Source organism: Podospora pseudocomata (genome assembly GCF_035222375.1).
Source record: "Podospora pseudocomata strain CBS 415.72m chromosome 2 map unlocalized CBS415.72m_2, whole genome shotgun sequence".
Lineage (NCBI taxonomy): Eukaryota > Fungi > Ascomycota > Sordariomycetes > Sordariales > Podosporaceae > Podospora > Podospora pseudocomata.
The window spans coordinates 1,454,519-1,469,930 of record NW_026946365.1 but is presented as its reverse complement, the minus strand read 5'-3'; the positions used below and the strand labels follow the sequence as shown (position 1 = coordinate 1,469,930).

Sequence of the window (15,412 nt, the reverse complement as noted above, 5' to 3'; positions counted from 1 at the left end):
GGTAGTTTGGTTGTGGCCTCAGGCAGCCACAGCCACAGCCACAAGGCAGCGCTGGCTGACTCGAAAGGTGTGGTGGGAGGGTGGGGCACAACTAGGCCAAAACTGATCCATGCGCTGCGGGGCGGGGCGGGCGCCAGGCGAGAGAAAGCCCAGAGCAAGACCCTACCTATTTTCAAAGTCTCTTCACTCCAACTTCTTTCATCACCCAACGAAAAACTTTTCCCCATCGTGCATTCCACCATCATCACTTGGGCCTGCGAAAGCCTGACTCTATCAAAGTTCACTGTCTACCCGACATCCCCCGCCGCCTGGTCTGGTCCATCGTTCTATCTATCTGTCTATCGACTGGCTCACCTCAAACTGCCTGCCATACCCACCACGGCCCATCTCCCATCGGCGAAACCGACATCATGTCTGAACGTTACATCCCCGAACATCGCAGAACTCAGTTCAAGGCGAAGAACACATTCAAGCCCGAGGAGCTTCGTCGCCGCCGTGAGGAGCAGCAGGTTGAGATCCGCAAGGCGAAGCGCGAGGAGAACTTGGCCAAGCGCCGTGGCATTGGCACTGGTGCAGACCGTCCTGGCGCGTCTCTCGGTGCTGCCCCCGACAGTGACGATGAGAACCCTCCCAGCGAGTCTCAGGTATGTTTACGACGGTATTCCATGCGAGGCGCTGTTGCTTCCCGCTGCATCGCGTCCTCTGCCCTACCCCAAGGTGTCGATTTTGCGCTCCAGCATCATCCTCTCATTTCCACCCCACTTGTACCCCGCTGCGTGTTGCGGCTGCTGCTGGGCCGACTGGGGCCGCATTCGGCAGCAAACCTCGCTGCAGACAAAATGCTGACGGAAAATGTGCGCAGCTCAACGAGGACCTCCCTCAGATGGTGGCTGGCGTCTTCTCGGAACAGATTGACGCTCAGATCCAGGCCACCACCAAGTTCCGCAAACTGCTCAGCAAGGAGCGCAACCCCCCAATCGAAGAGGTCATCAAGACTGGCGTTGTGAGCCGCTTCGTCGAGTTCCTCCGCTCTCCCCACACTCTTGTCCAGTTCGAGGCCGCCTGGGCTCTTACCAACATTGCCTCGGGCTCTGCTGCGCAGACCCAGGTTGTTATCGAGGCCGGTGCCGTTCCCATCTTCGTCGAGCTCCTGGGCAGTCCCGAACCCGATGTCCGCGAGCAGGCCGTGTGGGCTTTGGGCAACATTGCCGGTGATAGTCCCAGCTGCCGTGATTTCGTCCTGGCCCAGGGTGCCCTCCGCCCTCTCCTTGCTCTTCTCGGTGACAGCCGCAAGCTTTCCATGCTCAGAAATGCCACCTGGACCTTGAGCAACTTTTGCCGCGGCAAGGCTCCCCAGCCCGACTGGGCTACCGTATGTTGTCCCCTGTTCTTCGTGTCGCACGATGCTGATGTTCTTTTTGCTCTAGATTGCCCCCGCCCTTCCAGTTCTCGCCAAGCTGGTCTATTCTCTGGATGACGAGGTCTTGATCGACGCGTGCTGGGCTATCTCTTATCTCTCCGACGGTGCCAATGACAAGATCCAAGCCGTCATTGAGGCTGGCATCCCCCGCCGTCTTGTGGAGCTCCTCATGCACGCCTCGACCTCTGTTCAGACCCCAGCACTCCGCTCCGTCGGCAACATAGTCACCGGCGACGACGTTCAGACCCAGGTCATCATCAACTGCGGCGCTTTGCCCTGCCTTTTGTCTCTGTTGAGCTCCAACAAGGACGGCATTCGCAAGGAGGCCTGCTGGACCATCTCCAACATCACGGCCGGCAACTCGGCTCAGATCCAGTCGGTTATTGACGCCAACATCATTCCTCCTTTGATTCATCTGCTCTCCAACGGCGATCTCAAGACGCGTAAGGAGGCCTGCTGGGCAATCAGCAACGCCACGTCGGGTGGTCTGCAGAAGCCCGAGCAGATCCGCTACTTGGTTCAACAGGGCTGCATCAAGCCCCTCTGCGATCTCCTCGCCTGCCCGGATAACAAAATCATCCAGGTCGCCCTCGATGGTTTGGAGAACATCCTCAAGGTCGGTGATCTTGACAAGCAGGCTGCCGGCGACGGACCCGAGTCGATCAACAGATTTGCTCTGTTTATCGAGGAGTGCGGTGGTATGGAAAAGATCCACGACTGCCAGACCAACGCCAACGAGGAGATTTACATGAAGGCGTACAACATCATCGAGAAGTACTTCTCGGACGAGGAGGAGAACGCGGATGAGTCTATGGGCCAGCCTCAGCAGTTTGGCTTCGGTGCGAACGGTGCCCAGCAGGGCGGCCAGGGCGGCTTCAACTTCGGCGCCAATGGCACCGAGTCGATGGATATGTAAAGAGCCTTGGCGCTGCAAGACAGCACTTGCTCGAAGACGGTTTCTTGGGTTGGGGTCCTTGCAGAGGAAGGTCCTGGCACGGCCTAGAAGACTGGTCGATCCCATAGCTCCCAGACTTACCACTCGACGCCGACCATTCCGCAGTCACAACACCACCAATAACACACTACCCAATATCCCCCACCCAAACACACACACAACACCTCACCCGGGCGTTATCTTAATTTTGTTTTCAGCGGCAACCGGCGAGACGACGGAGAGCACGACTAGCAGTGATGCATGATTGGAGGGGCGCGGTTGCCAGCCGAGGAGAGAAGGAGAAAAGAAAAAAAAGGGTCTGAAAGGTAGCTTGATAGCTCCTACCCTAGCGAGGACACACGAAGGAGCGCGAGCCCAGGCGCGCAGAGGAGGAGGAGGAGGAGGAGGAGGACCAGGCCTGGGGTGGGAGCACACATGGTCTGGGAGGCTTTATAACGGATATACCCAACCCTTTTGGACGGCCATTGCTAGTGCATGGACCGCAGCGATTGGGGAAATGTCTGGCTTTTTGTGTCAATGAGCAGGGTGGAAGGGTAAGAAAAAAGGGGGAGGGTGTATCATGCTTCTTTTGGCTAGGGTAGCAAGGATTATCACACATCAAGTGATGTGGTTGATCTGGTAGAAAGCTATTTTGTGCCTGAGAGGAGGAATAGTGATACATCTCTTTTTCTCTTTTTCTCTTTCTTTTTCTTTGTTGTTTCTCATTGACGAAGCGAGGCTTGCGGGACTCGAGTGGGCTAGTTATTAGTTCTAGTTTTTCTCTGTGTTGTGTAGGTTTCGGGACAAATGAAATGCTAGATTTGTATTGTTGTATGATGTGGTGACCATCTGCCAATGAAATGTGAGGAATGTGATGTAGGGAGGGATGGATGGATGGCGGGGTATCATTCCGTTTGCGTTTGAATGTCTGGCTGCGGCTGAGTGCGGGGGGGAGACGTAGATCAGATCATGTCTAACGACGGTTGATTTGTTGTCGGCGGGTTTTGTTCAGCAACTCAACATGAGAGTTTTTGTGCTTGTTTGGTTATTGTGTCTGTGTGAGGTTGAAGGGAGAAAGGGGTGGAAGGGGCCTTGGGAGAGGTATATACGCGCGCCCGAGGACAAGAGGAGGATTGTGCCGAGGGGAATATGGAAGACGGAAGGGGATGTTGATGTTGACGTTGAGGAGGGGACGGTGAGGATCGGGGAGGGGGGGTGGGTGAGCTGGGAGTTTGGGGAGAACATCTCTGGGAGGGTCTGTCTTGTCGTTGAGGGTGTCGAGGGGGGGTTGGAGGAGGTCAGTCTGGCGTACTCGGAGTCGTATCTCTTTGCCGGACCGGTGCCGGACGCGACGACTGACAGGCGGATGAGGGACCTGCCTCTGCGGTTGGGGGTGGAGGGACCGGGGGAGGTTTGTGTTGGGAGGGAGTTTGTGAGGGGGGCGTTTGGGTATTTTACTCTGCATGTCCCCAAGGATGGGGACGGGGATGGGGACGGGGATGGGGACGGGGATGGGGGCCAAGGATGGTTTTGGGGGGTGGGGATGGGGGGGAGAATCTCGGGCTTGGGGAGGAAGAAGAAACGGATTGCCATCTCGGAGGTCCGGGTGAGCTGCTCCTCGTTTCCGTCTCAGGGCGACAACGGAAGGGAGGCGTACACGGGGTACTTTTCTTCTTCAAGCGACCTGCTGAACAAGATCTGGTACGCGGGGGCGTACACGCTCCAGCTCGGCAGCATCGACCCGAGAGAAGGGGGCGCGCTGATCGACTACAACCGTGTTGTTGACCACAACCGCTCGCCTGCCGGGTCGTGGTACAGCAATTTCACCATCTCGGAGGGGGGGTCGGTCACCACCGATGGGGCGAAGAGGGATAGGATGGTTTGGCCGGGGGACATGTTTATTGCCATACCTTCCATTGCGGTGTCGACTTCTGATTGGGTCAGCGTCAAGAACGCGCTTCGGGTGATTTTCAAAAATCAGTATTTCGACGGGCGACTGCCGTATGCGGGGCCGCCGATGGGGGTTACGGAGAATAGGGAGTTCAGCGACACGTATCATCTGCACAGTTTGCTTGGGGTGTTTGGGTATGTTTTGTGGTCGGGGGATCTGGGCTGGCTGGGTGAGATCTGGGGACGGTACCTCTTTGCGCTGCACCACTCCATCTCGATTGTGGATGACATGGGGCTTGTCCACGTCACGAGCACGGCGGACTGGTTGAGGCCGGGGATGACGGGGCACAACCTTGAGGCTTCGGCGCTCCTGCACACCGTCCTCTCCCGCTCAGCCACCCTGGCCAGTTGGCTAGGTCGTGACGTCCCCCCTCTCTGGGCAGCCACCCAGACAAGACTTGAGACCGGCTTCAGCAGGCTGTACTGTCCCGAGACGGGCCTGTTTTCAGACAACATCGGCCAGAGGAGCTGCTACCCCGAAAAGGGACAGCCGTACAGCCCCGTCCTCCCCCAGGATGGGAACTCCTGGTTGTTGATCTCAGGCGCGAACCTCGCTCCCTCGGGGTTGCCCTTCCGGTCACCCAAATCACCCTCTCGAGCACCCTCCCCGTTGCCACACGGCCCGCCTACCAGACGGCAGATCTCGCAGAAGTTGAGAAGGAGGTGGCTAAAACACGGGGCTCCGTGTCCAGAGTTTCCAAACACCATCAGTCCTTTTGCCAGTGGGTTTGAACTGCTGGGGCATGTCCACTCTGGGGAGGTGGACACGGCGGTGGAGCTGATGTTGTTGGAATGGGGCCATCTGGTCAATGGGGATGGGTTTAATAATGGGAGCACGCTTGCGGAGGGGTTCAGGATTGATGGGGATGTTCAGTATCCTGCTTACCCTTCCCGGGCGAGGAACTCTCTCGCGCATGGGTGGGCCAGCGGACCGACGTGGGTGTTGAGTGAGTGGGTTTTGGGGATTGAGGTCAAGACTCCTGGGGGTGGGGAGTGGGAGGTTAAGGGGACCCTGACGAAGTGGTTGGGGTGGGTGAGGGGGGGTGTGACGCTGGGAAACGGGGGGAGGGTTGAGGTGAAGGTTTGGAGGGTCGTGAGTGAGGATGAGAAGGGAGTGGTTTACGAGGTTAGGGCCGAGGGGGACACGAAGGGTGTGGTGGCGGGGATGAAGATCAAGGGTGGGGAGAGGGTGGTGGTTTTGGTCAGGGAGGGGGACAAGGGGGAAGGGATTGATTTGGGAGAGGTGAAGGTGGTGGGTGTTGAAGAGGACGAGTGGTACAGGAATACCGTGGTGGGATGTGGAGGGGAGGAGTGGGTGTTTGATGAGGACTGGAAAGAACCGAAGATGGAAGAGAGGGAGCAGGGGGTTGTGGATTGGGGGGTGATGGAGGAGAACTTCAGGACGGAGGTTTGGGAGGGGTGGGAGGCACATGTTGGGTGGGTAAAGGAGGCGAGTGATTTGTAGGTGAGAGGAGATCGGTAGATAATTGTTGTGATGAGACTACTGGAATTGCAAAAAATTAATAATAAGAAAAAGCAAAAGTTCACTGGCCAACCCCCCTCTCGGTAGAAGGTGGTTGCTCCCACTCCCACTCCTGCTCCTGCTCCCACTCCTGCTCCTGCTCCCACTCCCGCTCCCGCTCCTGCTCCTGCTCCTGCTCCTGCTCCTGCTCCTGCTCACGACACATTTCTTGATATTGAAGATGCCCGATGCTTTTTGATCAACAGATGCTATTTACTTTTTCTTTTTCCCAATCAAACCCACCATCATTTTCCATCATCACCATCTTAATTTACACCTCACCATCAACACCCTCTCCCGTCCGCTCAGGCAGGTTCATCAATCTCACAAGCCCAACCCCCAACCCCATGATCAGACTCAACACTCCCCCTCCCAACCCAACCCACCACGCCTGGCCGTGTTCATACCCAGGAACCTGGAACATCTCTTCATACTCCTTCAGCTCAGAAACCATCGCCACCGCTCCAAGCTCCATCGCCCCGGCAATCATCATCAAAACAGCCATGATTCTCGTGCCGTGCTTTCTGGGCATGTGGTAGGAGTGGGGCTCGTGGGCGTTGCCGAGGAGGAGGAGAGCTGCGACGACGAGGGAGACGAGGTTGAGGCCTACGGATATGTTGACCAGGAAACCGGCAGAGCGCCATTTGGTGCAGAATGGTGGGGTGGGAGGATTGCCACGGGGGTGGAGAGGGATATGGGATACGGGGATGGTGAGGGAGGAGCAGAACCCGGTAGAGGGGAAGGGGACGCAGGCAGAACGGGAGCAGCGGGTGAAGAGGCCGATGTGGTCGTAGACTCTGGGGTGGGAGAGTTGGTAGACTATCCAGGTTGGGGAGGTGAGGGAGATGAGGGCTGAGAAGGTTGCTATGGAGGAGGGTTAGCAGTTAGCAGCTGCTCAAAAGGGGGAGGTGGTCGGTCGTATGGATACAAGATATGATAAGGGAGACTCACAGGTCACCGACCCAACCACCACTCCCATGTAACTCGCTGTTTGGGACGACATTTTTGCTCCCTCGTCTTGTCGTCTCAGATTCCGCAAGTTCAAGCAAAAGCAAAGCTCATGGTGAAACTGCTGGACAAATTCCAGACTCACAACAGGGGGGAAAAATGAGCAACAGATTCTGAGGCTTCACTCACTCGCTTCATGGTGGTTCAAACGGCTGCCTACCACGACACGCAAGTCATGCTAGCACCGACCCCCTCTCGTGACACCGGGGGCAAGAGTTTCCAATGCTATTGTTTAAGGTACCCCTTTTATTTGCGATAGCCTCAAAGCCAACTCAAAATAAAACGACGACTAAGTAGGTAGCATCGAGATGTGGTACCAGATCCAATATTGGACACGAACGACGAACAGTACCCAATCCAAACAAGACAGTCTCGACGATGAGTTCTTCGCCACCTGAATTATCAAAAAGGCTCCCGAACACTTCACACCTCCTGCCGTCCACTTGAATCGCGGCAAGTTTCCGACATCGAGATTCACGATGATGATGGCTTGTGGTGTTTGCAGACAGACAAGCACAGACCAGCCCCACGTAACAAAGTCTAGACCCAATCCGGCGCCGATAGGGCTGGCCAATCAGCTTCGCCGTCCTCCCCGTCCCCCTTCCCCTCCTCCAGGCAACTTTACAGTCTCACTTGCATCGACGACATTTTTGTCTTTCCCAACGATATATGCATATGTTGACTCTAAAATTACCTCTTCTTCACATACCCGTAAGTAACACTCGCTTCTTACCTTTCCAAAACACCGGTGGTAGTCACCCCCCCCTCCCCCCCCACGATCAGATCATGAAGCTCTCTGATGATGAGTTTCACTGCTCTTGAAACAAAGGATTAAGTTTGTTTCAAATATCTGATGTGGCATGTGAAATGCCATCTACCGAAGGGGCCTCTGGGCAGGTCCGACAAGTGGTCCGAGAGAAAGAGAACCTCCGACGTTCCGTTAGCGAAGGCTGATTTTATCAAGTGAGATGCTAGAGGGAGTCCCCGAGTCCGTGCCGCTTGTACGCATGCATGGGAAAGAAACGCAACAGCCGAGCAAACGTGGGAAGACCAGGTGGTGTGTTTGATAAATCTGAAAAAGAAGTTGGGTGTCACACCAGACAGGTGGCTAAAGGGGTGCCTAAAAATATCACAGCCACACACACACACACACACACACCACACAGCGAACCACACAGCGAGCCACACAGCGAACCGCACGGCGAACCACACAGCGAATGGGCAGTTGGGGGCCACGCTCAGGACCTGTGCGTATTCCCTACAGGGACGTTAGCTCTATCTTTGCTCGAACTGAGAGGGCATCTACGCCACAGGGAAGCATTTGGTTGAGGTTTATATCACCTAGAGGAGGGCCATATCTCAGCTACGACTGAAGTCCACAACTTATCATCAATCATCACTTTCGACAGCATTCCCAGCAAAACAACCAGGCTGGACCTGCAACCCATTTACGCTCGCTCACCTGCCGAGCGTCACACGATATATATCACCTGCCCACACACCAAAACACACCAAACACCTAATTATCAATCGCCATGTAAATCTGCACCGGCATCACGGCACAGACACGCAGCAAAATGAGGATAGCCTGTCTTCAGTTCTCCCCCCAAGTGGGCGAGGTTGAAAAGAACATGTCCAAAGCCGACGCAGTCCTCGCTGCCTCGGCATCAGAACAACTCGATCAGGGACTCGACTTATTAGTCCTCCCCGAGATGTCCTTTTCCGGTATTTATCTCTCTCCCTTACCATCACCCACACGGACAACTAACACGCACGAAAAGGCTACAACTTCCGCTCCCGATCCCAGATAGCCCCCTACCTCGAGTCCCCATCCACCGGACCAACCTCCTCCTGGGCCAAGCAAAAAGCCCAATCCTTCCGCTGCACAGTAGCAGTCGGCTACCCAGAACTCCAATCCCACACCAACGGGGAGTACTACAACTCCCTCCTGGTGGTCAACCCTTCCGGCAACCAAGTGGCAAACTACCGCAAATCCTTCCTCTACTACACCGACGCAACCTGGGCCAGAGAGGGCCCCGGCTTTTACTCTGACTCCCCAGAGAGTACAGTCTTTCCCGGGAAAACGACCGCGATGGGGATCTGCATGGACATCAACCCGTACAATTTCACCAACCCCTGGAATCTTTACGAGTTTGCAAGGCATTGCTTGACGGTAAAGGCGAATTTGGTCATGATTAGCATGGCCTGGCTGACGCTGGAGATGAGGGAGCGGTTCCTTACGGGAAGGGAAGATGAGCCCGACCTGGAGACGATAGCATATTGGGTTGGGAGGTTGGAGCCGCTGATCAGGGGCCAGGGCGGGCACGGTGAGGAGGAGGAGATTATCATTGTTTTTGCCAACCGGTGCGGGTGGGAAGACGAGGCGGTTTACGCGGGCAGCTCGGCTGTTATGGGGGTGAAGGGCGGGGAGGTGAGCGTGTATGGGGTGCTAGGGAGAGGAGTGGAGGAGTTGTTGGTGGTTGATACGGATGGGGAGCCGCGGGGGAGGCTGGTGACGAAGAAGAGGGATGAGAACGAGGAAGAAGAAGAAGAAGAAGAAGAAGAAGAAGAAGAAGAAGAAGAAGAGGAGGAGGAGGCATCGTCGGAAAAACAGCAAGAAAATCCTAACAACAATGAAAAATCACCAAACGGCCCCTCTCAACCGCAGAGTAACTCGAGCAACAGCAACAAAAACAACAACAACAACAACAACAACAACAGCCCATCACAACCCCCCTCATCCACCCACAACCAAAACCACACCCAAATCCACCAAAAGCCAAAACTAACCCTCCTCACCGACCCTCACACCATCCCCCCCTTCCGCTCGGCCCCCCAAAGTAACATGTTAACAACCCCCCAAACCCTCTACCGCTCACCAACCACCCCCTCACCCCTCTGGTCAATATCGCCTTATACCTCGAACCCCTTCAGCGATAAAAACGCCACCTCATCAGACCTCACCTCTTTTCCCGTGTCATTCTCCTCCTCCTTTTGCTTCTCGCCCCTCTCCCCACACTCCATCCCCTCCCTAGACGACGCGGACGAATTCTTCGAAGCCTGGCTCGTGTCCCCCGTCTCCCCCAAGAGACAGGAAAAGCCAAGGCTGGGGTATTGGGAAGAGGAGAGACTCCAGAGCTGGAAATGGCCCAACGGCAATAGGGCTAGATTTGCGGGGGATGTTGACGACGGTGAGGAGGATGAGGAGGAGGATGACGATGAGGATGTTTCGCCTAAAACATCAAAAAGAGAGGAGATGATAAGGATTATGGTGAGTCCGAGCTGTTGGGCCGATTTGCAGATGCCGCACCGGTGTATTTCTGGGCTGGTGGGGGGTACAAAGAGGGTTGAGGTAAAACAAATAACTAGAATAGCTCCGAATCTTTGATGGTTTTGACACGGAGATATGTCGTAGTTGAGAGGTCAGGGGTCGGGGAAGGGGGCTGGCTGCATATAGTACCTATCTGAGTGGCATACCGACTCACAAAATATCTCTAGCTTCTCATCATCATCATCATCATCATTATTAGGGTTGGAATACACCACCGGATCTCACATATCATGTGTTACCGGTGATTTTATGAGCAGGGAAAGCATGCATGATATTGCACATAAGAGAGTGTGAACAAAAAAACCTTTAAAGCTGATTTAAAGCATGCACGTGGAATGGTGCCTATCCTCTCATCATAATAAAACCTAATGCTTCAAAAAATACACAAAAGCACACCAACAAAACCCCCAGAAATGCTTGCTTGCTCCCTTTGCAAAAAGAACAAAAAAAAGCACCAACGCCGACAAACCGCAGAATGCTCAACCCCTTTCCTTCCCCTATTTATACCTCCCCCAACGCCACGCAGTGTCTTTTCAACTCCCACTCCTTTATCTTCATTGTGTTCACAAAATTTTGATTTTTTTCTCCCATATAATATTTGATATTTCTTCCATGTAAAAAAAAATAAAAAATAAAATAAAAACAACCCTAATAAACCAGCAATTTCCATAGGTAAGTACCTCAAGTATCATCATCCTCCACATCAACTCCTCATCCCCCATCCCCCACCCCCCCAAAAAAACAAAACAAAAAACAAAACAATTTCATTCTCTCTCCTCCTCGCCCCCCCAAACTTTCAAGCAACCCACCCCTCCGTTGTTTCCCCCTCCCCACCAGGTAAAACCAACCTATCCCTCTCCAACAACTCCATCGTCTCCCTCAACTCCCTCAACATCCTTTGCGTATCCTCCACCATATCCTTCGTCGTCGTTGTCCCCGCTCCCGACCTACCCCTGCCCCTCTCCCTTTCACTAGGCGAAAATTCCCCTCCCTTCCTCCCCCTGTCCTCCTCCCCCTCCCCATCCCGTTTCCTTTTCCCAACCCCCTCACCCCAAAGCGGCGGCGGCGGAGGAGGCGGTGACATCCCCATCCCACCGCTCTGCGACGCAGCCCTAGACCTACTCCCCCCCCGACCGACGGAGTGATCCCTCCTGATCCTGGCAAGCCGGATCTCCAACTCTGTCAACGGCGGCGGTCGTTGTGGTTGACCATCATTCCCGGAAGAATTCGCCAAACTCTCCGCCACCCACCCCCCATCAGCCCCCTGCACAAACCCCCTCAGCCTCATCTCCCAGTGCCTCGACCTAATACCGGGCCGAGAAGCAGAAGCGTTGCTCCCACAGCTGGTCGTGCTCATGGCAAACGACTGCCTTTTAGCATCAGGCTCACGCAGCAGCCCGTCCAGCTCCGCCGATCGCCGTTTCTTGTTGTTGTTGTTGTTGTTCACCCCCGAAAAGTTTGTGCTTCTGAGTGATGCTCGTCCGTTGATCGAGCTGTGAGCCGAGACGCTTCTCCTCCCATGGTCGCTGACAAACCTCTCCCTCAGAGACCTCGTCTTCCACCCTTCTCTCTGCGCGGTAGCATCACTGTCCGGCGACCCAGCCGTCATCTCCTTCGGCGCAGGGACAAGCTCCAACTCCGACTCCTCATACCCCTCATACCCCTCATACCCCGTCCCCGTTCCCGTAGTCACCCCAAACCCACCCATCACAGCCCTCTTCACCAGCTCCCCTTCGTTCCCCACCACGCCCCCAAACATCCCACTCCTCCTTGTCAACTCCTCCTCCTGTCCCCCGCCCCCATCGTGACTAAAAACCCCATCTACACTCCCCCCCCCCCACCCCCTCCCACTACCCTTCACCAACCTCCCCAGCAACCTAACATCCTCCTCCGCCTTCCTCTTCCTCTCCTTCACCCTCTCTTTCTCCTCTTGTTCCTTCTCCCTCTCCCTCTCCTTCTGCATCACCCTCCACTCCCTCATCAGCCTCTTCCCCTCCCGCAACCTCCTCCTCATCGAAAGCCTCCTCGCCGTCTCCCTCCACCGATTGAAATACTTGTGCCCCAGCCGATAGCACATAAACTCCCTCGCCGCCCGCCAACTCTCCTCATCCTCCTCCCTTCTCACCCTCTCCGCTTCTTCGAGTTGATATCGCTGAAAGACATCCCAGACGAGATTCTGGACCGTGTTTTCGGCAAATTGCTCCATCAGCCCTCCGTCACCAGTGACGTACCATTTTGTGAAGCCCCCCATCAGGTCTCGTTTTGGAGTGGGCGATGGTGCTTGTGGTGCGGACGGCGTGACGGTGAAGAGGGGTGCATTCTGGACCGGTGGTGGTACTGCCGGGGGTGTCGGGGCTGGGAACTGGGATTGAGCCGGAGCGGGCTGGACTGGCTGTTGTGGAGGAAACACACCAGATGTGGTGGGCGTAGGCTGCGTGATTGAGACAGAAGGGACAGCTGGCTGCTGTGCTGGAGCAGCGGGCGCCGGTTGGACATTCTTTGGAGACTCAGGCTTTGCCCCAAGATTGGGGAACGTAAGCGACGAGGTTGGCTGCGTTGGTTGAGCAAGAGAGAAACCGGAAGCCGGTGCCGGAGTCGGCTGTGTGCTTGCGGTGGGAGCGGCAATGTTGCCAAATATCGGAGCCTTCTCTGTGCTCGAGAGGACACTCGCTGGCTGAGCCGGAGAGGCATCCTTGTTCAAAAACGAGAATGGGGTCGTAGCCGGCGCCGCTGGCTCTGGCGGTTTCCCGAAGCCGAAAGACGGAGCTGAGGGTTCCGCCAGGCTCGGGGGAGGGGCCCCAGAGCCGAATATAGCGGTCTGTGGCGTTCCAAACGAGAATGGGCTCTTTCCTGCTTCTTTTTGTGATGGCGGTTGGGCAGGAGTAGGTGCCGGGGCGGGTGTAGGGTTTGAACCAAAACCCGCAAAGGGGGTTGGAGCTGGTACCGTTGCCGTTGGTGTTGGTGCAGCAGGTTGCCCAAAGGGATTGTTAGCCTGGGGTGGCGGTTGACCAAAAGGACTTGCTGACGGTGCCGGGGCTCCGAAGCCTGGAGTAGCACCGGATGGTGTGTTCGAAGAGCCAAATGTCGAAGCCGGCGCCTGCGGTTGAGCCGGCACTCCGTTCGCCAAAGAACCGAAACCAAATGACGAAATCGCTGCCGCAGGCTGCGAGGCTGGTTGACCAAAAGCCGAAGACGCGCCCAGAGTGTTATTCTGCGTCACAAACAGCTCGTCTTCCATACCGACATCCCCCCCTGTCGACCCTTCGTAGATTGTATTGTAAATGACATACGGCAAAGACTGCGTGGTGCGCTTCCGTTCCACTAGCTTTCCCGAGAAAGCCTGCGGTACTCGCGGCGAGGGAACAACCTTCTTCTTGTTGTTGAGAAGCAGGTACGGTTCCGTCACAGGGGGCCTGTTGGGGGGCACCCAGGTCGACATCTCGAACCCGTGGAGCTCGATGAACTCAACCGCCTCCTCGTCCGTGTCAAACCTGAGCAGCTTGTTCAAGTTCGCGGCCGTAATAGTCCGAGGCGCATCTCTGTGGCGGGAATACCCTCGAACGAAATTCTTGAGAATGTTCTGGCGGACCCAGGTGAAGTGAACCTCGGCAATGCAAGCCATGGTGTAAGACGTCCTGGAGTCCTCCACAATCGCAAAGAAGTTGGCAAACGAAGTGTCGGACAGCGTCACTGGCCGTTTTGGCTTCAGGGGGCCCTTGGTCTCCCGAATGTCGTCCATGACCTGAATCAACGCCAAGGCCGTCTGCACCTCCTCGGATTGGAACCAGTACTCCTTCCCCCATGTGAGAATCCTCTTCATTATCGAGGGGTCGTGCGCATTGAGGAGAAGATAATAAGCCCTGAACTCGGGCTCGTTTTCGCAAACCACTCCCTTTTTCCGGCACTTGTCGTATGCCTCGATGAGCGACAGAAGCGTCCTGCCCAACTGCTCAATCTCCTGTCTCGAATCAAAAGACTCGTAACTGTGCCCCTTTCGGCAGAGGAGATGGAGAGCTGTGGCGTGGAATCTCGTGATCGTCTCGAAACAGTACACCAGTTCCTTCATTTCTTCGTTTGTTTTCTTCGAATGGAAGGTGAAGTCCTTGCGTACTGCTCGGGTGCGATCTCGGAGGTAGTTGTGCATCGAGGCGAGGTTGTTCTCTGACTGCAACAGCTCGTTGAAAAGGTAGTCGGTGGATCGCCTCAGAGCTGCCACAGAGCGAACGTCCATGGGCAACGGCGCATCCTGACCAGCCGCCGAGCGCCCAAACTTCTTGACCATCTTGGCGGTATCTGGCCACCCACGCTCATCCTTCTCTTCTGTCTTGACATCGTACTCGGCAATACGAGAGACCTGCTCGAACTCCGGACACATGTCCTCGCAGATGCCCTTGAAAGGAAGCGCGTCCTCCAACCTCCTTCGCTTGTCCGGGTCGTCAATGAGATCGGCTTTTCGAAGTGACGCATAGGCGCGGGTGCGATACTTTTTGTAAGACTCTTTCAATGTCTCGACCGCACCGCGCTTGTCAGGGTTGCCAACTTGGGCCGGCCATGTTGGAGCCTTGATGCCCTCCTTTTTGAGATGATCGTAGAGCTTGTTGGCATAGTCGTAGGCGAAGGGGCTCAGCTGTCTCGTCGCTTCGCTGGGCCCCTGTGTCACGCCTTGTTTGCCGCGACGACTGTGCTGTGTTGGCGGTTGCGATCCATTTGGTCGTTCGTTCCGCTTGCGCTGACTGCTAGGGACAGAGGCCGCGGGGGCAGCGACCTTGGCGACTTCACGCTTGAGAGATGAACCCTTCGGTCCCTGAAACAGATTGGTACGCCGAGTATCTTTGTTGCTCTGCGCCCCGAACTGGTTGGACTTGCCTCCCTTATCCTGCGGACCGTTGGACGCATTCAAGGCCGACATCTTGCCCCTTCCCCGTCGCGCCATGTTGTTCCCGTCACTCGACCCAAACGATGTCGGAACCCCAAATCCTGCGGCTGGCTGGCTGCCAAATGACGAAGGGGCAGCCCCGAAACTGCCGCCGAATTGATTCTGAGCTGGTTGGCTACCGAACGAGGGGGTAGACTGTGGTGGTGTTGCTGCTGCTGCTCCAAACGAAGATACCCCGAACGGATTGCTCGACGGCGCACCGAACGGGTTCTGGCCTGGTGCTCCAAAAGGATTGCCTGGGGGCACCCCGAAGGGATTGTTAGCTGGCGATGCCATGGTGAAAGAAGCAGAGCATTGGCGTCGGTCGCGAT

General features: G+C 55.8%; 5 protein-coding genes across 5 annotated transcripts; 3 read left to right on the top strand and 2 right to left on the bottom strand.

Annotated features, from left to right (window-relative positions):
- The first annotated feature begins 104 nt into the window (after window positions 1–104).
- cut15 (Importin subunit alpha-1) lies at window positions 105–2,848 on the top strand. The gene is made up of 3 exons (XM_062887209.1): window positions 105–644; window positions 863–1,372; window positions 1,428–2,848. Exons 1-3 carry the CDS (start codon window positions 411–413, stop codon window positions 2,334–2,336), a joined length of 1,653 nt encoding a protein of 550 aa, XP_062747002.1. The 5' UTR covers window positions 105–410; the 3' UTR covers window positions 2,337–2,848.
- Window positions 2,849–3,375: 527 nt separating this feature from the next.
- On the top strand, window positions 3,376–5,769 carry QC762_203190 (uncharacterized protein; the record flags this gene model as incomplete). Its single annotated transcript, XM_062887208.1, has 1 exon — window positions 3,376–5,769. The coding sequence occupies one exon, from the start codon at window positions 3,376–3,378 to the stop codon at window positions 5,767–5,769; it is 2,394 nt and encodes a 797-aa protein (XP_062747001.1).
- A 328-nt stretch (window positions 5,770–6,097) lies between these two features.
- On the bottom strand, window positions 6,098–7,327 carry QC762_203185 (uncharacterized protein; the record flags this gene model as incomplete). The annotated part of the gene is made up of 3 exons (XM_062887207.1): window positions 6,920–7,327; window positions 6,778–6,843; window positions 6,098–6,690 (listed from the first exon to the last, which is right to left on the bottom strand). Exons 2-3 carry the CDS (start codon window positions 6,827–6,829, stop codon window positions 6,098–6,100), a joined length of 645 nt encoding a protein of 214 aa, XP_062747000.1. The 5' UTR covers window positions 6,830–6,843; window positions 6,920–7,327.
- A 1,084-nt stretch (window positions 7,328–8,411) lies between these two features.
- Window positions 8,412–10,222, top strand: QC762_203180 (uncharacterized protein; the record flags this gene model as incomplete). Its single annotated transcript, XM_062887206.1, has 3 exons — window positions 8,412–8,559; window positions 8,616–9,416; window positions 9,441–10,222. 3 exons carry the CDS (start codon window positions 8,412–8,414, stop codon window positions 10,220–10,222), a joined length of 1,731 nt encoding a protein of 576 aa, XP_062746999.1.
- A 739-nt stretch (window positions 10,223–10,961) lies between these two features.
- Window positions 10,962–15,377, bottom strand: SAC3 (actin cytoskeleton and mitosis protein; the record flags this gene model as incomplete). The annotated part of the gene is made up of 1 exon (XM_062887205.1): window positions 10,962–15,377. One exon carries the CDS (start codon window positions 15,375–15,377, stop codon window positions 10,962–10,964), a length of 4,416 nt encoding a protein of 1,471 aa, XP_062746998.1.
- Window positions 15,378–15,412: the final 35 nt, after the last annotated feature.

What these genes read in the sequence shown, in the direction of transcription:
- cut15 (XM_062887209.1), top strand. Translation starts at nt 411, where the DNA reads ATGTCTGAACGTTACATCCCCGAACATCGCAGAACTCAGTTCAAGGCG. An exon ending in ACCCTCCCAGCGAGTCTCAG is followed by an intron (nt 645 to 862) that starts GTATGTTTACGA and finishes AAATGTGCGCAG; the next exon opens with CTCAACGAGGACCTCCCTCA. An exon ending in CCCAGCCCGACTGGGCTACC is followed by an intron (nt 1,373 to 1,427) that starts GTATGTTGTCCC and finishes TTTTTGCTCTAG; the next exon opens with ATTGCCCCCGCCCTTCCAGT.